This window comes from Periplaneta americana, chromosome 2 (genome assembly GCF_040183065.1).
Source record: "Periplaneta americana isolate PAMFEO1 chromosome 2, P.americana_PAMFEO1_priV1, whole genome shotgun sequence".
In the NCBI taxonomy this organism is placed as follows: Eukaryota; Metazoa; Arthropoda; class Insecta; order Blattodea; family Blattidae; genus Periplaneta; species Periplaneta americana.
In genome coordinates, this window is record NC_091118.1 from 135,332,621 (window position 1) to 135,359,067 (window position 26,447).

Genomic DNA, 26,447 nt, shown 5'->3' on the forward strand with positions numbered 1-26,447 from the left:
TTAATCCACTCTTATACTATCTATGTTTCATTAACTCTATGTGTACATCTAAAAAAGTATATTTTAATTAATTTATAAGTTTAATAGGTTAGTAGGTTATTTTACGACGCTTTATCAACATCTTAGGTAATTTAGCGTCTGAATGAGATGAAGGTGATAATGCCGGTGAAATGAGTCCGGAGTCCAAAACCGAAAGTTACCCAGCATTTGCTCATATTGGGTTGAGGGAAAACTCCGGTAAAATGTCAACCAGGCAACTTGCCCCGACCGGGAATCGAACCCGGGCCACCTGGTTTCGCGGCCAGACGCGCTAACCATTGCTCCACAGATGTGGACTTTATAAGTTTATGTTGTCATTCCTTTTATTAATTTGATATTTATAGATATTACTAAAAATATAAAGTGATTAAAGACAACTATAAGATGTATGGATCGTATGCGGAGACTAAGAAGGCGGAAAAATAAGAAAGACTGGAGCATGCTGGGTTTGTAGTAAAAGACCGGCCCTTAAACAGAAAACTATGTTTTTGTTTAGTCAACTGTCCGAAAACAGGTTGGAATCTCATAAGTAACACCAATAAGGCATTACTCATGAGGCAACTAAGTCAGCAGATAAAGTGTGACGTCCACACCCGTGGAGTAATGGTCAGCGCATCTGGCTGCGAAACCAGGTGGCCCGGGTTCGAATCCCAGTCGGGGCAAGTTACCTGGTTGAGGTTTTTTCCGGTGTTTTCCCTCAACCCAATATGAGCAAATGCTGGGTAACTTTCGGTGCTGGATCCCGGATTCATTTCACCGGCATTATCACCTTCATTTCACTCAGACGCTAAATAACCTGAGATGTTGATACAGCGTCGTAAAGTAACCCAATAAAATAAAAAAAATAATAAAGTGTGACTGTGGCCAGTTTCTTTCCCCTTCCATTGCATACATTGTTAACTAGTAACATATTTCACTAATCAGACTTCAGAATGAATGAAATAATGGTTTAATTAAAATCTTGACCTTGCAGATCAGCAATGGAGAGACGGCGAGAGAGAGACAAAGTGACAGAAACCACTGAAGCGATCAGAGAGTGGGCGCTTAAAGAGTACCACAGGCGACGTGCACTTCTGAGGACGAGCTGGGCCTTCCAGACGAGACAGTTCTTCGACAATACAACCCTACACGGTGTGCGGTACATTAATGAGCCGAACCGACCGTTTTGTGAGAAGTAAGTGATTTGTTACCCGAATATTCGTACTATTGGGATTGTACCCATAACGAAAATCCTTAAGGTAGACTATATGACGAATAAATAATACGGTGCGTTCAACTAATCCCTACGCAGTACAGGTGTAGTTGTTTGGGTTCATTTTCGCTTGTCCACGCTGAATCAGATCTAGTCTTGCAAGGGTGAGGGCGGAAGAAAGAGAAAGGTGTGTGTTTCTTACAAGCAGGCAGTGTATTGCGGAGGAAATAGTTGAACGCACCGTATAAGTATATATCTAATATAAAACGGAACACTGAATGTAGGTTCATGTGGTTCGTGTTCACGAGCGTGGGTGCGGTGGCCACTATGGTGGTGATCGTCGCTCTATGGGAGAAGTTCCAGAACAACCCCACACTCACAGGCCTCGACACCAATTACCATAGCTGGGACGTCAAATTTCCCGCCATCACGATCTGTCCAATCGATCCTGTCAACTACCAGGCAATTGACGAATTAAGATTCAGGTAAGTAACTTACTTACTTACAAATAACTTTTAAGGAACCCGCAGGTTTATTACCGCCCTCACATAAGCCCGTCATCGGTCCCTATCCTGTGCAAGATTAATCCAGTCTCTATCATCTTATCCTACCTCCCTCAAATCCATTTTAATATTATCCTCCCATCTACGTCTCGGCCTCCCCAAAGGTCTTTTTCCCTCCGGTCTCTCAATTAACATTCTATATGCATTTCTGGATTCGCCCATACGTGCTACATACCCTGCCCATCTCAAACGCTTTGCTGCGGTCGTCCCAGAGAATCAGTCCCATTCTGAGGCTTATTGTATGGATTCGTAACAAGCTGTTTTTTATGGTAATGAGTTGTTAGCCCTTCGTCCAACCCCCAAGCTGGAGGACCATTCCTTATCTGCTGTCCACGACTGCTTATTCAATATATTCGCAGCTACCCTCCACATATGGAGGCCGTCTCCTGTATCCGCAACCTGAGAACGCGCCATGCCGTGGTGATAGGGACCCACAATACATGGTAAGTAACACATTTTTTATTGCTTCAAGATAAAAGGCATTTGTGTTGCTAATGAGATATTTTCAATATTTCCTTATTAATGATTATGTACTTTTCTGTGACAATCGCAACGCATAGATATGCATATCGGACGAGAAATGAAGCATTCCAAAATACTTCAGTCCAAATCGTTCATGGAATCTTACGTGCCGATTATGCTGCCAGAGTAATTCAATACGGCCCAAAAAGTTACTGAAAACGTTAAAGTATAGTGATGCGTGATGAACTTAATGAAACGAAACAATTTCAGCATACTACTTGTAAAGTTTTCCAGTACAAAGAGGTATCAAATACAAACTCGTTAAAAGAATTACCGAGTTCGCACCATCAATGTTAGGGTGTGTCTTGCTTGGTGAAATTCAGAAGTGGATTCGAAGTATTATCATTAAACCAAAATTAGAAATAGGATAGGAATTTCCGTAAATTTTGAAATTAGAGCTGCACTAAGAGGTGTATGTTATAATGTTTAATAATTATTCACACTAGTATACCTTATTTGCGCATTATTTAACAATTAAGTGCAAAAAAGTCTATAGGAACGAAATTCTGGCGGATTTTATGACATATTTGGTAAGTTTTGTTAACCGTGCAGTGGTTTTTCGCAAATTGGCGTTGGCAACACTGATCGGAAAATCATGAAGTTCCATTACCTCGTCGGTAATCGAACACGAATCTACTTAACTTTGCACCTATAAACGACATCGAATAAGCAGTAATTGAGGCGGTCTGCCCATCATAAGTACATTGAAAGCCTAACATTCTAAATGAATCGCTATTTATTAAACACACGGAAGTCCAAAAATACAAATTTTACAGGAGAGACAAAAAACGTTCTAGAATATCCATCCTTTTAGCATTAATTATAAAATGTTATGTTGAATTGTAATAATTTGTAGTGGGATTTTTGAAGTCTTTTTAACATAAACTGATGTATCTACGGTAAGAGAACACATTTCAATAAAAACTGAATTGTGAAAAACATGTGACTTCTACCCTTTTAACAAATAGCGATTCAAATGTGCTAAGTGTCAATTTTTCAAATTTCATTTTATTCAATCTAAGGGAGGAACATCCATATGAGAATATCATACTAAATTGTATTTGTCGTAGCTCAACTCTAAATGACTCATTCGTGCGCCAAAAGACGGTGTTGTAGGTATCTCAACATGCATTTCGCAGTGTGTTTTTCATCAATATCTCTGAAAGATGCTTTTGGCACTTAGCATATTTAGAATGGTAGGTCTTCAATTGTAAGCGCACACTTGTTCTATTTTAGTGAACTGTAATGTATATTTACAGACACACTTAATGACATGATACGAGGTTGTAATCTGAACAAGGTTTGTTGCAGACTATGGGGAGATGAAGAGGAAAACAGCAAGTACAGGCGGTTCCTTATCGATATTGCTAACCTGTCATACTACAATTTGCATGAATTCAAAGGTCACAGTGAAAAACTCGTAAATTTTACTATAGTCGACCTGAGAGGACTACAGGCAAAAGTAAGTAATGCACTTTCAAATGCTGGAAGCTAAAAGAACAACGGCTCTTTCTTATTGGCAAAATCAGTTTACTTTCAATTTACTACAGTGCTCCTGTAGTTTGGTAATTGATGTTAAAATGGAAAGGATATTTATTTCATCAAGAAAAAATTGTAACTTTACATTTCAATTCCATTAGAGTCACTACTTTATTAGTTGAATGAATACCTTGTGTGTGTATGTGTGTGTGTGAGTGTGCGTGTGGGTGTGGGTGAGTGTGTGTGTGAGTGTGAGTGTGTGTGTGTGAGTGTGTGTGTGGGTGTGTGTGTGTGTGTGTGTGTGTGTACTTGGCTCCAAAACATGACGATCTTTCCTCATCCTCTTCACCATTTAACTGCAGACACGCACAAGGGATAAACCCTTAGCTGAGTTGTCAATTCTTAAGTCAGTGCCATATGCTAGCGTTTTACAAATGGTGTTCCGTGAAACCGCGATTTTCAGTGAGACCATAATCTTTGTAAGTATACGTTAATTTATAATTTAAAGCAAAATCGGTATAAAAATTAACAAACGCATTTCAAAAAGTTTTATACTTATATTTCACTAATATGTTTTTTTCCCAAACAATAAACAAAGAAATGCAAAATTAAGCTTATGTTATAGAAGTTGCAGATTTTCATATTTAACTAAAGGTGTTGCGCGGGTAAAATTTTCAGAAACTTTGATCGTAGAATATTAATTTATAGTAGAAGAGCGCATAAAATCTGTTTACTCTCGTGTGCTATACAATATTTTATCCATTACTGGTATCTAAACTTAATTTTAAAATATAGGCCGTTTGTTTCTAATGTGTTGTTTGTGAATAGGTTATAAATGAATGAATATATGAATTCTGTTGTTCCTAATATATTGTTTGCCATGTTGGGAGTGACTTAAAAATTTAATTCATTGCTGTGAGTTAAAAACTTGTCACTGCTATGAATAAAGTCATTGTTTAGGTTGCTAAGGACGGTGAAATACAGACCAGTTTAAATACCAGTTGTGAACAAATTCCTTTTACATCGCTTCTTTCATAACACAAAAATCATACTAAACCACAAAAGAACGTATTTGTTTCTCTACAGTTTAATGATAATAATAATAATAATAATAATAATAATAATAATAATAATAATAATAATACACTGTACGATTAAATAAACGCATGTAGTAGTCAGTGTATCTTTATTTGTAGATGCAAGAGAACAAAAAGATTATACGAGCTTATGTAGGTCTATATGGAATTACAAATTTATTTTAAATTTAAAGCGATGAAAAAAAAAATTATTGAGACGATGTCTGAAATCAGTGTTTAAAACAAATATGATGAAACTTGCCGCACATAAAGGAACACATTTTTAATAAAATGTTATCAGTGTGTTATGTCATGAAGGAATAAACACAATTGGCGCAGTTTCATATCATATCATATCATATCATATCATATCATATCATATCATATCATATCATATCATATCATATCATATCATATATCGTATCATATCATATCATATCATATCATATCATATCATATCATATCATATCATATCATATCATATATCGTATCGTATCATATCGTATCGTATCATATCATATCATATCGTATCGTATCGTATCGTATCGTATCATATCATATCATATCATATCATATCATATCATATCATATCATATCATATCATATCATATCGTATCATATATCATATCATATCGTATCATATCATATATCATATCATATCATATCATATCATATCATATCATATCATATCATATCATATCATATCATATCATATCATATCATACAGTATATCATATCATGTCATATCATATCATATCGTATCGTATCGTATCATATCGTATCATATCGTATCGTATCGTATCGTATCGTATCATATCATATCATATCATATCATATCATATCATATCATATCATATCATATCATATCATATCATATCATATCATATCATATCACATAATTACAATTTATTTTAGGTCATACATTATGGTTAATAAATACTTCATAATTTTTAAGTTTCGCTTTTTCACTCAGAGACTTTAAAAATATACGTACTTTCAGTTCCACAATCCAACCAGAAAGAACAGAAGCTGAGGTCCCAAATTTACGACATGTAAACGAATCCTTCCCTAATAGAGTATGACAGGCTAAATTTTCACTCCCATTTCTATTCCAAGACTTAATTTTGAAGTGGAAAAATTGATCCTTACAGTCTCTACCTGCAATTGGGTTTGTCTCACGCTCTAACCGTAATTCATACCAGACTGTTCTGGCTAGTCTGATAAACTGACGGAGTTTGTTATCGTGTTACGAAAGACAATACCATGTGGGACTTAAAATTATCATACAAATACCAAGCATTCGAGAGATGCAGCATTTCATTCACTCTGAATTAATAACAACTCTTTTAAATCACCCTGTGTAGTGCATGGTGAGCAACTTTAAACCGATCAGCTTCAGCTGGTTGTACTGACCACCTTCTGAGCTAGTCTATGCTGCAATACTGTTGCTATACAGAAAGCTCACTTCCATAATATTTTAAGAGTAAACAAGTTAAATTTCAAGAATAAAGTAGGCTAAGTAATGTAGGAGATTTTTTACATTTTAATTTCTTTTCCACATGTGGCTGTGCACAGCGGGCCAGTCGCTCATCTTGTACTTCTGATTAGTATTTTGACATCGTGACAGTAAATCATTAAATTAAGTCCAATTTTATACTTTATTACATGTTGCAGCTGGTGAAGAAATGCGAGCAACTATTATTCAACTGCATCTACAAGGGAAATCGCTTCGTATGCTGTGATCGATTTGTACCATACGCTACAGAAAATGGATTCTGTTTCTCCTTCAATTCTCGTCATGCCTACACTTTGTAAGTGTACAAACTGCCACACAAAACTAAGAAAACTCGTCTGAAGATTGTCAACTTTTAATATTATCAGTGGCTGGACAGTCTACTGGAGGATCAAGGCTGACCAGCCAATTATTAGCCTCACGTCTGTACCTCAGAAAAGGTGGACGATCATCCATCCAGTAAGGTTCAGCCCGATAATCCCCTCAATAGTTGCAGCTATAGCTGACTTACGAAATCGGACTTCGCTACTCACTGTAGCTCTCAAAATTTATCACGATGCTGTGTGGCTCTTATTTTGAAAATATGTTTACTATGTAAAGGACTAACAAAATCCAAATTTTTAACTCCCAAATGTTTTTGGTTTTTTATTTTTTCCTATTTTTTAGAAATATTTTCAAACCCAAGTTTTTAGTAGAAGTTCTCAATTTTAAGCTTACTTTTTTTGGTTACATTCACAAGACATAAAGAAACATTTCTATGTATTCATTTTGTGAAATATCTCATTCATTCACTTTCAGACATTTTTTGGAATATTTGAAAATGTTATTTTTTTCTATAATTCACGAAAAAATATTAATAAAATAAACTAGCAGCATTTATTACAAAATAAATGCATAGAAACATGCAGCTACCTCATAAATATTTGCAGTAAAATTTCATCCAGATTGAATAATATTTGGCATAAAGAAGTTGGTATTCAATCAAGAACAATAAACTTACGGAGAAATGGATTTCAAAATAAAATCTATTTATGTCACATATGAAATAATTCTCCTCCACTACATTCATCAAGTAACATCAGGGAGCCAACTTCAGAATAAAAAGTTACTAGATTTGTAATCAGAAATTTGTATAAAAGAGTTCTTTGATGAAAAATAATTTTGACAGATCTTTAAATGTCACGCTACCTTACAGTCTTAATTAGAAAAAAAATATTTGTAATCATAATTTAACTAAATCCATTTGGGGTATGAAAATATACATTCAAAAGAAGTGAAATAGCCAATAATTTTTTTTTAATGTTCATGATTTTGAGTGGAGTCTCCCTTAAGGTGTCCAAATCTCAATTCTGGTGTTTTCGGTTTATACACACACATACACACACAAACACACACATATCATACAGCAGTAGAAGCGACGCCATGTTTTTGCAAAATGTCACCTATGTCTGTGAGAGTCCTTTTCTTTAATTTCTAATAATGCAAGCATATAGCCTCAAACACATTAATTTCATTTTAATGTCATTATTCATCTACTCGTATTAGTCATTTCGCAGTCAAGGCAATTGAAATGCGAAAGCACGTTAGTTGCTGTAGCATCAAGTAGTTCGCTACTTTTATATAATAATTAATTTTCATTATTTATTACTTGTTATTAATTATTATACAGGGTCATCCGTTTGGGAAGACATAAAATAAAAACGTGATAAAGTGAGAACTCTTGCTATTTATTGTTAAATAATTTGTACATGCATTCTAGAAGATTAGGAGTTTTGTCCAAATTAGACAGACCTCAACGTGGCCACCATTACAAACACGACATAGTTTATATCTTGAGACTAATTCTTCCCATGTGCGGTCTAACATCTCAGGAGTAACTTTCTCAAAAGCTGAGAAAATCTTTGCTCTGAGATTATGAATATCTCTGGATCGCTGTGCATACACATCATTCTTCACGAAATTCCAGAGAAAGAAATCGGGTGACGTCAGGTCTGGGGAATTTGGAGATCACATAATTGGCCCTTCTCGACCACACCAGTTGTTACCAAATGTGTCATCCAGGTAATCACGGAAGTCTGTTGCCCAATGAGGTGTTGCACCATCCTGTTGGAACATGATACCCATGTTGTTTTCCTATTGCAGTTGTAGTTCGAAAAGTTTTTCAACGTGACCAGATATGGTCCTAATCGAACCGTTTCCTCTGTGAAGACAAATAGAGCCACTTACCGCGCACCAAACATTAACTTTAGGACTAGCCCGTTTCAGTTCATAAGAGTTATGCGGATTTTCAAGTCTCCATGGGATTACATTATGGGTATTCACTCGCCTACTGATATGGAAGGTTGCTTCGTCAGAAAATACCCATCTATTCAAGAAGCCCTCTACGCTCTCCATACGATTGCACACAATGGATGTAAATATGAAGCGTTTGTGGTGATCAACCTCACGTAGTGCCTGAACACGATGCATTCGGTAGAGGTAGAGTTTTAGGTATTTTCTAACGATACATTAGTCCAATGCTGTGGAGTAACGGCTAGCGTTTTTGGTCGTGAAACGAGCGAGCCCGGGTTAAAATCCTGATTGGGACAGGTTATCTGGTTGGGTTTTTCTGAGGTTTTCCTCCACCACTCGAAGCAGAATTGCTGGGTAACTTTCAGCGTTGGACCTCGGATTCATTTCGCCTTCATTAGTATCATTTCATTAATCATCTTAATAGATTACAGGTTACCAGGAGGACATGGCGGATGTGGTTCCATGATCTGTCTATAGGCGGATTTATCTGCGGGAGCTGCACACATCCAGCGAAGCCGCAGGGGCTTTTCAGCGGACTGTTGGCGACCGGATAGTGTAAGCTCCCTCAGACAGATGACGCCTTGGTGAGTCGTGGAATCGACGGCGACATGTTCTTCTGGTTAAGGATGTAGCAGATTCAAGCACATGAATTGCAAACAGATTCCATCGATCTGAGGAAGCTACAGAACAACACCACAGGAAGGCGGAGAATCATATCTCCAGTCGGGATTGGATGCTGTGGCTAAATCGATTCGATGACACCATGCAGTGAATCATGTGCTTGAAGAGCGATCCTAACGGACTTCAACAATCATTCCAATAAGGAGACTGCACAATAAGCCTAAGGCAGCGGTGCTTGCCTGCGGGTTCTCTTCCGAAAAAAAAAAAAAAAAAACATACGTTGACATGTTGTGTATGGCATAGCCAACTCTGCAGACACCCGTCTTTTCTTTTCTTGGGACTTACTCTCATAGTAGCACTGACTGCAGCTTCGTTTTCAGCAAATATCTTACTACTAGTACTAAGCTATTTGGTTTCAGTAACACGCTTACGGCCACCAGGTCCTTCAAATGTGCGAAACCATAACATTATTGACTTATAACTCGGACCCCTCCGATCACTCTTTTCTCGTTGAAACTGCCGTTGAACAGACGTTACTCTTTCATATTTAGCAAACCAAAGACACATTTCGCTCGTTGCTGTGCAGTAACCGGCATTTTGTTTATTCGGTCGTTGCTGAGTAAATTCTTTTGTTTCTTATGCGGTAACAATGATAATACAAACCTCCCGTGTTTCAGTATCACACTGGAACTGAAATAAATTCTACAGCATCCCCATTATAAATGTTGTAGTAATTTTATTTTATGTCTTCCCAAACTGATCAGACTGTATATTATTATCCTGTCATATGTGTAGTTTTTCCATTATGTTCGTACATTTTCCAGAAGTAAGTGATTCCAGTAATATCATGCAATATAGTAGATAAATAACAGTCATTACATAAATAGTACCATAAAATGTAAAAGTTTGTTTTATCTACGGAAGATCTTAGAACTTCGCTGCGTGCATTTTCAGAATTCAATACATAGCTTTCTGTAGGTACTTATCGATTGAACAGTATGTTCGTGATGAATTCTGTATCATCTCTATAATTGTCTGTTGTGTAGGTTTTGTTACGATATGACTAAAACACTTTTGGAATTATTCCAATAATATTCTCACTGGAATTAGTGAAGAGTGTTTCATTTTATTTTGTTAACTATAACAACGTGAGTAAAAGTGGACAGAAAGATAGATTTGCATCAGTGGAATAAATTTGATTCGTATAAAGAACTAAAGATAAGAGTTCAATTGGATATTACAGATATCGGTTTATCAGAAGTAGACACTTGTGCTTGAAATAACTATAGATCTGAAAACAGAATTTGGGTACGAGTTGAGTTCAATGGCTGTAGTAAAAAATGTATCTTTCAGTCTTCCTTAGTATATTGTAGTTTTCAGGCTGAACTTTTTTGTTATTATTGCAAACAAATAGGAAAGCGATTAAAGTACAGTAACTACACAAATAAGAGCAATTCAACATGCTCTGCTTGTAAGCAGCTTTGAAAGTTGTTTAATCTCCTACGTTATGTCACTAACGATACTGACTGCAGAGAATTTAGTTAAGCACGCAAATCTGCACTTGACACATTTTTATAAAATGCATGTAAATCATTTTTCATTACGAATAAGAAATTAAAACTACTACCTCTAGCATGCGCAGACTATTTTATTTGAAGGTGCTTCGAGACACTTAATAAAGTGTTGTTAATCTCTGAGTTTCAGACTAGCATTTAATGAACACCTATGCGTCGTAATGATGGTCTGGCAAATATTTTGTAGTAAAAACTGTATGAACCTAGTTTTTCTTTAATTACTGTGTGTACTTTATCCAAAACAAGCAATTAATAAAATTGTAAAAATATCTCAAACATATTACAGTACGATACTTTTTTTTTTTACTTTTTGTTTAAACACGCTTAGTCCACATCTGTAGAGTAACGGTCAGCGCGTCTGGCGGCGAAACCAGGTGGCCCGGGTTCGAATCCTGGTCGGGGCAAGTTACCTGGTTGAGGTTTTTTCCGGAGTTTTCCCTCAACCCAATACGAGCAAATGCTGGGTAACTTTCGGTGCTGGACCCCGGACTCATTTCACCGGCATTATCACCTTCATTTCATTCAGACGCTAAATAACCTAGATGTTGATACAGCGTCGTAAAATAACTCAATAAAATAAATAAACACGCTTAAAACTCATGCATTTTCATTCAATGTTCTGCCCAAGGGCAGGTCTTTCACTACAAACCCAGCTTTCTCCAATCGTTCCTATTTTCTGCTTTCCTCTTTGTTTCCTCATATGATCCATATATCTTAATGTCGTCTATCATCTGATATTTTCTTCTGCCCCAAACTCTTCTGCCGTTCACCATTCCTTCCAATGCATTCTTCAGTAGGCAGTTTCTTCTCCGCCAGTCATCCAGCCAATTCCTTTTTCTTTTCCTGATCACTTTCAGTTTCAGCATCATTCTTTCTTCACCCACTCTTTCCAATACAGTTTCATTTCTTGTTCTATCTGTCCACTTCACTCGCTTCATTCTTCTCCATATCCACATTTCAAATGCTTCTATTCGCTTCTCTTCACTTCATCGTAATGTACATGTTTCTGCCCCATACAATGCCACACTCCATACAAAGCAGTTCACTAGTCTCTTTTCTAGTTTTTTTTTCCAGAGGTCCTTTTCCAGAAAATGTTCCTTCCTCTATTAAAAGCTTCCTTTGCCATTGCTATCCTCCTTTTGACTTCCTGGCAGCAACTCATGTTACTACTTATAGTACACCCCAAGTATTTGAAGCTGTCCACTTACTCTACTGTCTCATTTAGAATTCGCAATCTTACTCTCTATATTTTTCTTCCTATGATCATGATCTTCTTATTTACATTTATCTTCATCCCATATTGCTATGCTTATGAAAATTACCGTCTGTAAAAATTCACAATCTGACAAAAACAAATAGGCTACAGGCTGTTAATAACTAGTTCAAGTTTAGTATAATCACAGTCTACTTATACAGTCACGAAGCTTGAATTTTTGAGGGTACTAGGAACAATAGACTGTGCCGGTACTATTTGGCATTGTCTGTAATGAGGCGATAGTGGTTAGCAACTATCTATGGATGCATATTTACTACGTATTGAGCTTCGTGACTGTATATACTAGACTGTGGTATAACCTTGCTAAATTTGGAAATATACTATGGCAAGAAAAAGAATCACAAAATATACTTTAGAAATTACGCTCAAACCTGTCTTTGGGTACGACACAAATAGGGACATCAGAATGGCAGTAAGGTAGACACTGATTTGAGGGGACAGAATTTTCATTTTATTTTCTTCCGTGTACCGGTAGTTGTTTGTCGTTTATTAAATTATGTACATTCTTGCCATTTCGTATCGTTACTTCTCTGTGGCAACATATTCGCTAGACTTTTCTAGAAACAAACTCGGATGGATCCTTGTACTTACTGTAGGCTTAAATTGGTCCATTGTATGACCTATAATACATGCAATGAATGTCCAAGTCCGACAGAAAATCCGGTTGACATTCGTGAATCCGACGACGACAAGTGGGCCATCCTGCCTCAGCTCTGACACAGCCAAGTTCCAAGTTCGAAGGGTACTGATCAAGCCCAGGATCCGAAGCTTCAAGCCCTTGCTGTATCAGAATCGGAAACACATAATACCCTTAAATCTCCTCTCGAGCTTGTTTTTAAATATTGCAAATGATAAATGAAATGACTGGAAGGTAGAGAGTGTTGAAAAAATCCCTTTGCAACACTTGATTTGTCCATTACGAACTGAACGGGGATCGAATCCGAGCTGCTTGAATGAAAGACCAGCGCGCTAGAGCTTGCCCCAGACGAGACCTCTAACACATTGAAATGGAATGAAATTTAACTGAGGGGGGCACGGATGACCCAGTACGGCGCCTTGTTGTTATCTATGGCGCTAACCCTCGATATTGAATGAGTTGCGTGCCACAGATCCCCTAAGAGCACCAACCTAATGACATGACTCCCTTAACGACCAGTCCCTACAGCCGACAGAAATCCATATACCATTCCTGCCTCGGCAACGTCCCCCAAGGCCCTCCTGTTGGTCCGAGGCGAAACTCCTCCCCGGAGTAGGTCCGTCCCGGGTGCTCGTTGCAGAAGCCATCCAACGTCGCTTAACTACATTCCACGGAGGTCGGTCGGAGAGAGCCAGTAGCTTCGGAAGGCCGCCGGTAGAGTGATCTGGAAAACCAGAAACAGGATGATGAGGAAAGGATGATGGGGAAGGAAAGGAAGTGGCGAAGATGAGTGGAATTCCAACCGCATGATAAAATTACCTGATATTCATCCATAGGAGTGAGGGAAAAACCCCGTAAAAACCTCACCCAGGGAACTCGTCCTCACCAGGAATCGAACCCGGGACCGCTGGGTTCGGAGCTAGACTGGCTAACCCCTCAGCCACAACGGTGGACTCCTTTGACACATTTCTTGAACTTCCGTCGCATTTTCGAATTAGGTATGTTGTTTCGTTTGCCACTTATCCTAAACACAAACTTATCCATAATTCCTTGGCCATTACACCATTAAAATAATTAAAGAAATCACTTCCTATGACTAAGTTTGAAATAAACGCAACAGCCACTGAAGAAAATACACGTGTCTTATGAGGGAAACAATAATTGACGAGTAGACATGGCATTTTAAGGAACTAAACTGTGTTTAAGCGCCTAAATTAGGTATTAAAATATAAAACACTGCAAAATAACTAATATGTTATAGAAGATCTTATGATAATAGGAACCCCATACGTCCCTAATTTCCTGAAGTCACAGTTTCTTTTTTGTTTCGTAATACAGAATCGCTAAGCAAATATTTTTAGCAAAATTTGGGAACTGTCATTGATAAATCACATACATACAACTTATTTAAATTGATAGCTCTTCAAAATGCAGTATGGTATTAAATAGTTTGGAAGGTTAAAAAAAAAACACTTTGACCTTATTTTACCACTAGTCCAATAAAAATGCTAACCTACAATAATTACTTTCATAGGTTGATCCATTTGTTTTCACTTAATAATGCAACTAGTTCCTTAATGCTGATTATCATTCTTTTCCTTTTGCCAATACTTCATATAGATGTCACGGTTTTATATAGAGAAAATATAATCTCCTTAACCATATAAAAATTTGGTAGGATCTTCGTTAAAATTGTTTTGCTATAACATTTCTTGTTGTCAACTTCATTATGTACAAAATACAAAATATTACCATAGTTATTGCATTATTATTGATGCTTGCGAATGAAAATAACGTATGAAATAAAAGCTTTCACAAATATTGAAATTAATTTCTACTCCTGGTTGCAATTCTTTCTATTAGTACCTATGTAAAATAAAACGTATTATATAGAAATAACTAAAATCGAATGTAACACATCTACCTGTATCGGTAGGAGGATCATTTTGACGGAAGTATGTCGTCATCTTCAGTTACTTCGTTTTGACTGTTATTTATTATTTAATAATGTAATCGTTACCAGTTTAATAATAGTTCCACAGTACTGTATAATTATGTAATAAAATAGCCTCATTCATAAAGTGAATATGACAAGGATGATGCTAATGACTTTGGAATGATTTATTTCTGTAAAACAATATCATCGAGTTTTTTTAATATGATTACTTATTCTGGCACACCACACACGGAACTGGTCTGATTTAAGTTTCTGTGTTATATGGATTAAATGAGGGGATAGCTAAGTGACATTAAGCCGACTATGTGACAACGTTTGTGGGTTAGTTGAGGGGATTATTTAAGTGATATGAGGCTGAGGAATTGTGTAGTGTGGGGAAAAACCATAGTTTCACCTTTATTCTTTATATTTTTATTGCATTCGGTTGAAGAAAAACCTCGGTACAGCCAATGCTGGCTTACTTTCAACTTGGATTAAGTTAGGTTAGCTTCGCTCGTAAATGCTTAAGTCTGCAAAGCTTAAGTTCGATTTTGTGGTATCGTGATTATAAAAAAATGATTACAATAATATCAATATATTAATCCTTTCTCTTAATCAGATTAATACATGAACAATACGAATCTAACCTAGGCTAAACCATTGTAAATAAGTACATTCCACACAAGCATATTTAGCTGTGAAAAGTTACTGCAGTAATTTTCTTTGAAAATCTGTTTGTGCAGTCATACGCAGCACATGTAGGCATCTTGAAATTAGTTGATTTATGAATGAAAACAACGGTGAAACACCACAATCAACTATCCATATGCTAAGCGGGAGCTAATGTTTTGGTAGCATAGTAATGGCGACAGTCCGCAAGCTCGGCTTCATTTCCAAGTTGTTTTTGTCTACTCTGCGTATTCTGTGCTCGTTGTTAACGACCAACAAACATTTTAATAACTCCAACAAATTGCATATTTCATGAAACTTGGACATATTTAAACACTGTTCTATCAATTCTTAAGAAACAAAATAGACATTCACCCTAAAATCCCAGGTCTAGTTATAATCAATGAGCCATATAGAGCAAGAATCACTTATTCAGTGTTTATGATTGCACGCACATTGAATTTATCGTATAATATGATCAGATACTTTTATAAAACTCGCTAAAGAAAGAATTAAAATATATAGATCTTAACTGACCGAAATTCGGGGAAGTACATTTACATTCTGAGCTCATTAACTAGCTATAGACAGTCTGTTCAACATACCAATGTCGTTCACGCTGGAAACAAGAAAAAGAAACACAGCATTAGTTTAAGTGGTTTTATTAATTGTTGGCTCCCACCGCGTTTGCTTTGGCACCGAGATGAGGTGATAAGCATGGAGACGTAAGCGTAGCATGTCAGCGAGTGATGAATATTTGATGACGCGCTCAGAGCAAAGGCCACTGCGCAACTTGCAGCCTCCTTGCGTATAGACTTCATACACAAGTCAATACTGTCAATGTAAAAACAAAATTTAATTTCGTCATAACAAGCAAAAATTAGTACTAATAATAACCGTGCAGAACTTTCTACAAAGTAGTGGGATTAGTATTTTATCTATCCAGAGCGTATTCATCATTATCATAAGCGCTAAATGGCTAACAATGTTTACCCAGAGTCCTCATTAACGATAGGGTTCTTTCGCGTGCCGTAAATCTAACACGCGTTAAAAAAATCTCGCCATAACACCCCACTCTCATTCCAAATACTGATTCATGCATTAACAGTGTTCTGTTCAAGGCCAGGTCTTTCACTGCAAACTCAGCATTCTCCAGTCTTTCCTATTTTCTGCCTTCCTCTCCACATATGATCCATATATCTTAATGTCGTCTATCGTCTGATATCTTCTTCTACTCCGGACTCTTTTCCCGTTCACCATTCCTTCCAGTGCATCCTTCAGTAGGCAGTTTCTTCTCAACCAGTGACCCAGCCAATTCCTTTTCCTCTTCCTGATCAGTTTCAGCATCATTCTTTCTTCATCTACTCTTTTCAACATAGCTTCGTTTCTTATTCTGTTTGTCCGTCTATTTCACACGCTCCATCCTTCTCCATATCCACATTTCAAATGCTTCTAGTCGCTTCTCTTCACTTCGTTGTAATGTCCATGTTTCTGCCCCATACAATGCTACACTCCACACAAGGTACTTCACTAGTCTCTTTCTTAGTTGTTCCTCCAGAGGTCCGCAGAAGATGCTCTTTTTTTCTATTTAAAGCTTCATTTGTCATTGCTATCCTCCTTTTGACTTCTTGGTAGCAGCTCATGTTACTGCTTACATCTCAAGTATTTGAAGCTGTCCATTTGCTCTACTACTTCATTTAGAATTCGCAAGTTTACCTTCTTTACTTTTTTTTCTATGACCATGATCTTCGTCTTCTTGGCATTTATCTTCATCCCATACTGCTTCAAGCTGTCATTTAGCTTCAGTATCATATCCCTTAGTATCATCTCCTCTTCTCCTAACAAAACCATATCATCAGCAAATCTTATGCACTTTATTCTTCTTCCACCTACTATCACTCATCCCATGTTCTGAAAACAGTTCTTCACTAAATCCAATATCTGAGTGTATTATTTACTATCAATAGCAACGTCAAAGATGAAAACAGTGCAATAATCCAAAATGCCAACAGAAATTATTATGCTCCTGTGAAGAAAGATATTGTCTAAAAAATATATTCCACATTTACAAATTAATCATCCTGACCTTAAGGTACGCTTTTAATTCATGTACCCAAACCAGAAACGAAGAACTAAAGCTTGCTATATCTCAAAGAATGAAACTAGGAAAGATTCTTGGAGTAATAATTGACCCTCTAACACAGTCATGGGCAGAATATCAGAAGCCCCGAACCTTAGAGGACACAACCCGCAATAAAGGTAGTGCGGAAGAAAGCGAAGAGATGGAGAGGTGAACAGATAATGCGAGCAGTGATTGATTGCTATTGTTAGATTCATTATATTCGCAAACAGATTGTAAAATCTCATCACCTGTGCCATTACCTTCCGGGGGAATTATATCGAATAATAATTCTTGTACAGGTAAATTTAGCATTCACAACAAGAATAAAAATGTTTAATTGTGCAGTACTTTCGTCCAAGGCCAGAGAGAGAGAGAAAAAAATAACTCTTTACACTTTTCTTCCGGTTTCTTATTAATATATCCTGAAATGTCTTCTATATGTGTGGAAGAAGTACGTCTGGACTAACAGTGTTTAATTATTTTAAAATCACATAGGTGCTTCGGACATTTTTCCGAAACCTTCACCAAGTAGATTTTAATGAATTCGTTGTTACTGAAAGGTTTTAGAGCCCGAACAATCTCCCAAGCTAAAATGTAACATGCAAAGACTATATTATTTTATTACTACTAATAATAATGATTAAAATGTACTACACAGACAGTGGTCCTAAATATGTATAAACAATAATAATAATAATAATAATAATAATAATAATAATAATAATAATAATAATAACTACAGTATTAAAATGGACTGCACACAGAAAGTAATTTTATTATATGAAATTACCAATAATAACAACGGTTAAAATGTATTAGGGGAGAGTTGGGTTTTACGGCACTGTAGACGTATCTAGATTCTGTGTAACGATCATAAGTTAAATGCATTTAACAGACCCGCAGAGATGTAATTCCGCAAATCAGGGAACTTGTCTGGAGATTTCGAGTGCAGCAATTTTTGTTAAGTGCTGAATCATGTTTGTGTTGTATTAATCTCTGGAATCGGAGTACCAGCTTTGGATTGAAGATGCAAGATACAAAATAGGGCAAAGCTACGTACGCAGCTACCTTGACGTGAAACAGAAATGGCTGGTAAATTTTGTAATAAATCTATGACATGAACCTCTCATTCCTTCCGAAATAAGCTTTGCTACGGATTTTCATCACCATTAAAATATGAGAGCTCAAATGCAAAACAAGTTATATCCATTTTTTTTAAATCGAGTTCTTGCTGCTACTGCTACTTTATGTGTCCCCTGCGTCTATATGTGTGATATTCTCTGCAGAAAAAGTTATCTCCTCCAGCTGACAGGATGATAAAAACCTGCATTTGACTCAAAATAAGTTACATCCAAAAATCTGTTTGGTTCAATTTAAGTTATATCCATTCTTTCGTTTTATTAACGTAATATGCAACAGGTGTTTTAATTTTGCTACTTTAAATAATTTTATTAATTGTTATGTACCGTTGTAACAGTCAATGTGGTGAGATAAAATTGAATTTGTTGTATTTACGTAAGTGGCAAGAGAATGAAAAATATGGAAGATATGGTGACAGTTGGGGAAGGAAACGTGGGTTCCAGGAAGAGGAAACGTAATGTAACAGACAGGAAAAGAAGAAAGAAAGCCAGGTATAGTGATCCATTTGCTTCTTTAACAATAAACAGAGAAACAGTACACGAAACTATCAATAACCATTTTTCTTCAGTGACAGTGGCTCTCCTGTTTCAATACTTAAGAAATTATGTGGTCATTTGCAGCGCCCGCCTGTAGCAACAAATGCTTCGAGGGATAAGGGATATCCATAATATTCTTGCAAGGAGTGGACTGAATTTTAGAGAAGATCCTAGACTGACCTTCTACAAGGAATTACAGTCAACGGCAGCAGCTAGGAAAGACCATGATGAACCCAACGAGAACTGTAATTGTGTTGATTTTGAACCTTCTGTAGAGCATATGTAGAAATTCCCCAAAAGAACAGAATATTGGTTAAAGTCTATGAAGGACACCCTTTGTTACTCATTTTAAAAATGTATACAAAATTAGGTCTATATTCTTCTGAAAATTTCAGCAGGCAGTCTTAAAATGTTATATTTTTCAGTAATTTTGTATTTTATGAAAATAATGTGTATAATTTGCAATGATAACTATGTGCATAATTTTCATTGGTAATCATAAAATTAGATCTTTATTCATGTGAAAATTTCAGCAGGCAATCTTAAAAAAAATTATATTTTTCAGCAAATTTGTAAAATATTATGAAAATAATATGTATAATTTGAACTGATAACCATATACTTTGTTCAATATTTTACAGTATTAGTAAGTTTAAAATTAATATCTACTCACATCACGATTAAGTGCAAAACATGTTATACATGCAGATCTGTGCAAATCAAGTCATATCCACTTTTTAAATTTAAATAATTTGATGAAGGAAGAATATTGAAGGCCAATATTTGCTCTAAAATCTTGTAACTATAGAAGGAATTGGATGATGAAAAATAATTATGAAATGCATTGTAAATATACTGTGTGGCACATTTTGCTCATTTCTGAGAAAACTTTTCTGGGGATATACTATAACTGGTTTTGCATTTGAGCTCTTCATATATCTCCGACGGCAAGGATTGAACCCGAGAACCTGATTCCTAATGACAAGTACAGTAACAACGGCTTTACCGGTAATTCACTCCGAAGGAAGTTATACAAAATATTATAATCTTCCACTGTAAGGTATGAACCTAAGCTCGAATCTTAAGCAACGTACATAGCTACTGAACGACACAGAACAGCTTAGAAACTGTCGTAATACAAAATATAATGTGGGTGCCTAGATACGTGTAATTTACTACTGTTGTTGTTAAGTCAACTGTCCGAAGATAGGTTGGAACCTCATAATTGATACCAACAAGGCACCACTTATGAGACAACTAAGTCACGAGATGATGGGGTAGGAGCCAGTTCCTTTCTCCCTCTATTGCATAGGCTATATCGCTGACTAGTAACTAGGGCCAGGAAATTAATGCATTTGCATGTATTTTTCCAGTGGGTGTAATTAATTGTTGATTAATTATTTTCACGAATCACCAAAATTGAAGGTTATCAAACCAAATTTTATATTGCATATATTTGCATATTTTGCATTTTCTTATAAATGCATAATATTTCATGTTATATCTATTATTGTGGCATATTTTCGCGTTTAAGCTCATTAAAGCTGATTTTATGTTGCATAAAAATGTATAGTTTGAATTTTTAAAATCAAAGCATCATATTCTGCTTTTTAAAACTGGTGCTGAGTGAAATTATTATAATTAGTTTTACCAGGAAAGTATTGAAAGTTTCGCGGCACACCTAGAAAACCTCACGGGACGTACTGTGCCGCGGCACACCGGTTGAAAACCACTGAAGAGCATAGGAATGTTTTTTTTCTTGTTAGGTGGGAGGGAGGAACATCTTACGAAGGCCAGTCGAGAGAGCCAGCAGCTTCGGAGGGCAGCCTGTAGAGCGATCTGAAAACCAGAAGAAGTAACGGAATGATGAATGAAAGGAATGATGGATGGGGTTCCAATCGTCTGATAAAGTTACCTGATATTCACCCATAGGAATGAGGGAAAAACCCCGAAAAAACCTCACCCAGGCAACTCGTCTCGATCGGGAATCGAACCCGGGTGATATATGAAGAAATATGGAATTTTATTAGTGCATATTTATTGACATATTTTAGAGTTTTTGAAAGCATATTAGTACACATATTTAGTAGGTTTTAAGGGCATGAACTTCCTGGCCCTACTAGTAACATATTCAACTAACCAGTCATAAGATGTACACAAGCAATTGTTCTTCCTCTGAAAAATATTGTCAAGTGAACTGTATTGATATTTCATCTTCCATTCGTTTGAGGATGTCCACTGTAAGTTCTATAAAATGCATATATAAAATAAACAGAGTCGTCGGGCACTGATATCGATGGGGGATTTATCAGGATGGAGGTCAAACGTTCTAAATAATTATAATGAAACTACGAAACAGAAAATAAAGCAAGCTGTGAATATGTCATAGAATTCAACACGAACGTACGATTGAGTTGACACGCGCAAAACTCATTGAATTCTGGTAATATATGCAGGGAAGACCTCTGATCTCTGCCAGGTAAAACAAACCGGTTTTATTTTTGTGTTTGTCTCTGTTCATTGGTATATATCTAATGGACGTCATTTATTTATCACATAGGTAGCATGAGAGCGTGGAGGACCAATAATGTTCCACGAATACAATGGACAAATCTAATGTACATTGAATAATTTCGAGGGAAAAATTGTTCCGGGGCCAGGTATCGAACCCGGGACCTTGGGTTTAACGTACCAACGCTCTACTAACTGAGCTACCCGGGAACTCTACCAGACACCGATCCAATTTTTCCCCCTATATCCACAGACCTCAAAGTGGGCTGACAGCTGTCAAGCAACCAACGTTGAGTGCACACTAACTCTGTGTGACTTAAATTGTGGCTTCCTGTTAACGAACAGTGACGTGTATTACGCAAATCAAGCTTTCAGGTATAACTCCCCGTACATTACACAAAATAATAATAGCAACAATATACAGAATTATTAAAAAACAAGTGTAAATATAAAATTGCTGTAATATAGAAGTACTAAATACAAGAATAAAACCCTACAATACCTTTTTAGGAAAGTACTTTACTTCATAATTGTGCCAAAGTTCGTGACAAGTTCATCGAACACGAACGCCTGGACGTCTATCAGTGGGATGTTCTGAAGTCGCTAGTGTACTATACAGGTGGGCACAAAGTCCCGTTACCGCCTATAAATACCTCAAATATACAGAATTATTAAAAAACAAGTGTAAATATAAAATTGCTGTAATATAGAAGTACTAAATACAAGAATAAAACCCTACAATACCTTTTTAGGAAAGTACTTTACTTCATAATTATGCCAAAGTTCGTGACAAGTTCATCGAACACGAACGCCTGTGGGATGTTCTGAAGTCGCTAGTGTACTATACAGGTGGGCACAAAGTCCCGTTACCGCCTATAAATACCTCAAATATACACACTATTTGTGTAATTCCTGTCATACTGCAGACATATTGTACATCCACTTTACACTAACTGTGTATCCTAAGTGTCCAAAGGTTCAGTATGTCCCCCATCATTCTTCTCACACAAAATAATGTGTCGCCAGGTTCGGTGTGACATTCGGCTCAGCATTGCTGTTGAAATCTGTTGGAAACTGCGTCGTATGGCGTCCTTCAATTCACCAATGGTGTCGTACCGTTCCTGTGCAACAATGCTCTATGAAACCCTACAGCGCATTGCCATAGATGTCCACAACGCTGTATTGGCCTCACCTATCTTACCAGCTCCTTTCGACTACCAACCTTGCAGCCCTGACTTCACAACCTGTAACTGTTGCACAGGAACGATACGACACCATTGATGAATTGAAGGACGCCGTGCGACGCGCTTTCCAATAAATTGTACCAGCAATGCTGAGGTAAATGTCACACCGAACACTGGCGACGTATTATTTTGTGTGAGGAGAATGATAGAAAACATACTGACCCTTTGGACACTTAGAACATATAGTTAGTGTAAAGTGGGTAAATACATTATGACAGGAATTACATAAATATGTATATTAGGGTGGAGTGAAACTATGAAGTTTAGAATTAAAATGTAATACCAGGTAAAAATTGTGAGATGATATCATAAAGAACAATGCAATTTTTTTTTCTCTAGCTTAATATTTAGAGGTGCCCCAGGAGCACCATATTTTGAAATTTTCACAAAATTTGGAGGTTCAGATTTTTTAGCAAGAGAACGTTCTCCAGTGGTATAATCTGAACAGGATACCAGGAAAATATATGTGAAAAGACTCTGCATATTTTTGGTCCCCTGTTATTTTATCTTGAAATGTCACAGAAACGTCAATTTATAAGAAAATTGGGCATAATTACAAAACGTTTAGGTATGATATAATTAATGGAAATTCATTTTTCTGATGCTGCAGGGTGTTTAAATCAGAACAATGGCTCTAATTAAGACAAGAAATCTAACCTTCTACTCAGTATTCGGAATGCTGGAAGGGTTGAACCCATCACAATTACCTACTATCATGACATAATGAAATATTATCTTACTTACTTACAAATGGCTTTTAAGGAACCCGCAGGTTCATTGCCGCCAATTGTAAGGTTTAGTAACAAGCTGTTTTCTTACGGTGATGGGTTGTTAGCCCTTCGCCCAAACCCCAAGCTGGAGGACCACCCCTTATCGGCTGCCCACGACAGCTTATTCAACATATTCGCTGCTACCCTCCATATCTGGAGGCCGTCTTCTCTATCCGCAACCTGAGGACGCGCCATGCCGTGGTGATAGGTATCCACAATACATGGGATGAAATATTATTTATGGATAACAAATGAATTAAAACCTGACTTCAAATCAAAAGAACCTACTGTTGGAGAGATTTCAGAAAGAGTTGCTTTCAAAAGTAAGGAAATCTGGGTAAAAGCATCTATTCCGAATCAGTCATAAAAGAACATTACAATTGATTGTGCTTACCATGATCAATAGAGAAAAATAGTGTTTACTGCAACACCAATTTCAAGACTTCCAAATAAAGTTTAAATGTGTGATTTTACAGCAATTCACTAGCTATATAACAAAAAACAAAATAATAGAATAAATATACAAAAAGGCAAAAAAATATATAATTTTAAGGAACTTCAAAGCCTTTGGGACACCTCAAAAATTAAATATAGAAACTCCATATTTTTCACATTCCTAAGTTGATTGAAAAGACAGATTTCTGCAACTATTACATTTAGAAAACAGATAAAAAACAATTTCATGTATAGATTCACTCCATCCTAATGTACATATTATGTATCTGAGGCATTTATAAGGGGTAACGGAACTTTGTGCCCTCTCTGTACATTCTGAAAAGAGAACTACAGCGAAAAATTGAACGTGGCTGTGAAACTGTTCGTTGTGAGTTGCGGTTCAGTGGCATTACTAAGGCGACGAGCACGTCTGTGTTTACGAGCTCAGGGAAATCGCTTTGAAGACTTATTATGTGCACTGTAAAGTTTGTAAACTCTTTGGGAGAAATGACACTCAAGTTTGTGTTATGTTTGTTATTGCTTCTAAGATGTAGAACTCTGAAATAAAGTACTTTCAGAAAAAGTGTTATTTGGTGTTTTAGACTTCTTTCTATTCCTACATTACATCCATCCAGTATTTACACTTATGAATCACTCGGTATAAATTTGTATTGATTACTTTACGACGCTTTATCAACTGCATTGGTTATATAGTCTCTGAATGAGATGAAGGTGATAATGCCAGCGAAATGAGTGCAGGGTCCAGCGTCGAAAGTTACCTAGCATTTTCTCTTATTGAACTGAGGGAAAACTCCAGACAAACCTCAACCAGGTAACTTGTTCGAACCAGAATTTGAATTCGGGCCTGCCCGTTTCTCGGTCAGGCATGCTAAACGTTACTCCACATCGGTGGACTCACCCGGTGTAGTAATCAATAATGAGCAATAAATTAATATTTAAATTAAATACTTAGTTGTAATTTTCCAATAATTTACTGTAGTTCTAATGGATATAATTTATCTACCGTAGAGGAAGATATTACTAGGATTATGTTTCTAATGTAATGAGAAATCAAGTTTGATTGATTGATTCATTCATTCATGAGCTTTTGTGCCCAAGGGCAGGTTTTTCACTACAAACCAAGTATTCAAAAATCTTCCCTCTTTCCGTCGTCCTCTTAATCTCCCTATACGACCCATAGAGGCTATATATTAATGTCCACAAATTTCTTTTTCTATTCCTGATCAGTTTCAGCAATATTCTTTCTTCAGAATATACAATAAATAATATGTAATTAATAATAAACAACAGATTAAAAAACATTACTTAATGATACAGAGATAATAGTTATTCACTATACAAGTGTTAAAAATTACATTTTATTTTGTGAGTAGGGATGTTTGGGAAAATGAGGCCAGGTCGAATGTAGCAACCCTAGGAACAAAATAAGATCATTTTAACATGCGTAACGTCCACTATTTTTAGACATCCGTTCCTCTGTGCTGATATAGAGACAATTCCCGATACTTTTCTACTGCTGTACTTCCATTCATTGTAAAATTTTAACACTTTAAAAGTAGGCGGTGGTACAACGTAGTGGTAATGCATTCGACTGCAGATCGACAGGTCTTGGTTCAAACTCGTGTACCCATTCATTTCTTTTATAATTACATTTAATTCGTGTATTATTTCATAGGTATAGTTTTCAATCAAAAAGTTTTGAAGCAATTTAATTTATTTACGTTTCTTAACAAAAAGGTCATTTTTAAAAGTAGGTCTGACATTGTTTGAATCGCTTTATTGATCGGTTGCGATTGCTGCCGTGTGACATCTTGTGGGAAACAACTAATAATAGGCGAAAACAGTTGAAAATCAGTGTTAAAAGTACTCTTAGCACGCTACCTTATAGACCCTAATCGTAAATTTTTAACATTCATAACTAGCATTAAAAGATCTATTTTAGGAAAGGCTATATAAAAGATTTTACATTGCAATTACTTGGCTTCTACTTTCATAAGATTAAATTAGTAAACATTATCAGCTGTAGCCTGTTGTACTTTTTTGAAGTAATAAATGGCGTAAAAAAGGTTACATTTCTCATGATTTAGTATAATGATTCATAAAAATAGAACCATAACTCTTTTTGATGAAGCGTGGTGAAGCAGGCCATAATAAATTTAATTGGAGGATTTCTCAGAAAACTAGCACAAGAGCATTGTAAAATGCATATTCGGACTCAGCAAAGCAAAATACACTCAGAAAAGTAAGCTTTATCCGGAAATTCATTTGTTGACCAGTTA

The 26,447-nt window shown here is 36.3% G+C and overlaps 1 protein-coding gene across 1 annotated transcript in view; it reads left to right on the top strand.

The window, feature by feature from the left end:
- Nucleotides 1-1,019: 1,019 nt before the first annotated feature.
- LOC138695182 (sodium channel protein Nach-like) overlaps nucleotides 1,020-26,447 on the top strand; it is a 42,497-nt gene continuing 17,069 nt past the window's right edge. The window contains exons 1-6 of the mRNA XM_069819640.1: nucleotides 1,020-1,213; nucleotides 1,516-1,716; nucleotides 2,154-2,237; nucleotides 2,869-2,933; nucleotides 3,576-3,778; nucleotides 6,546-6,682. Of these exons, the coding sequence (XP_069675741.1) occupies nucleotides 1,020-1,213; nucleotides 1,516-1,716; nucleotides 2,154-2,237; nucleotides 2,869-2,933; nucleotides 3,576-3,778; nucleotides 6,546-6,682 (884 nt within the window). The remainder of the gene's footprint in view (nucleotides 1,214-1,515; nucleotides 1,717-2,153; nucleotides 2,238-2,868; nucleotides 2,934-3,575; nucleotides 3,779-6,545; nucleotides 6,683-26,447) is intronic.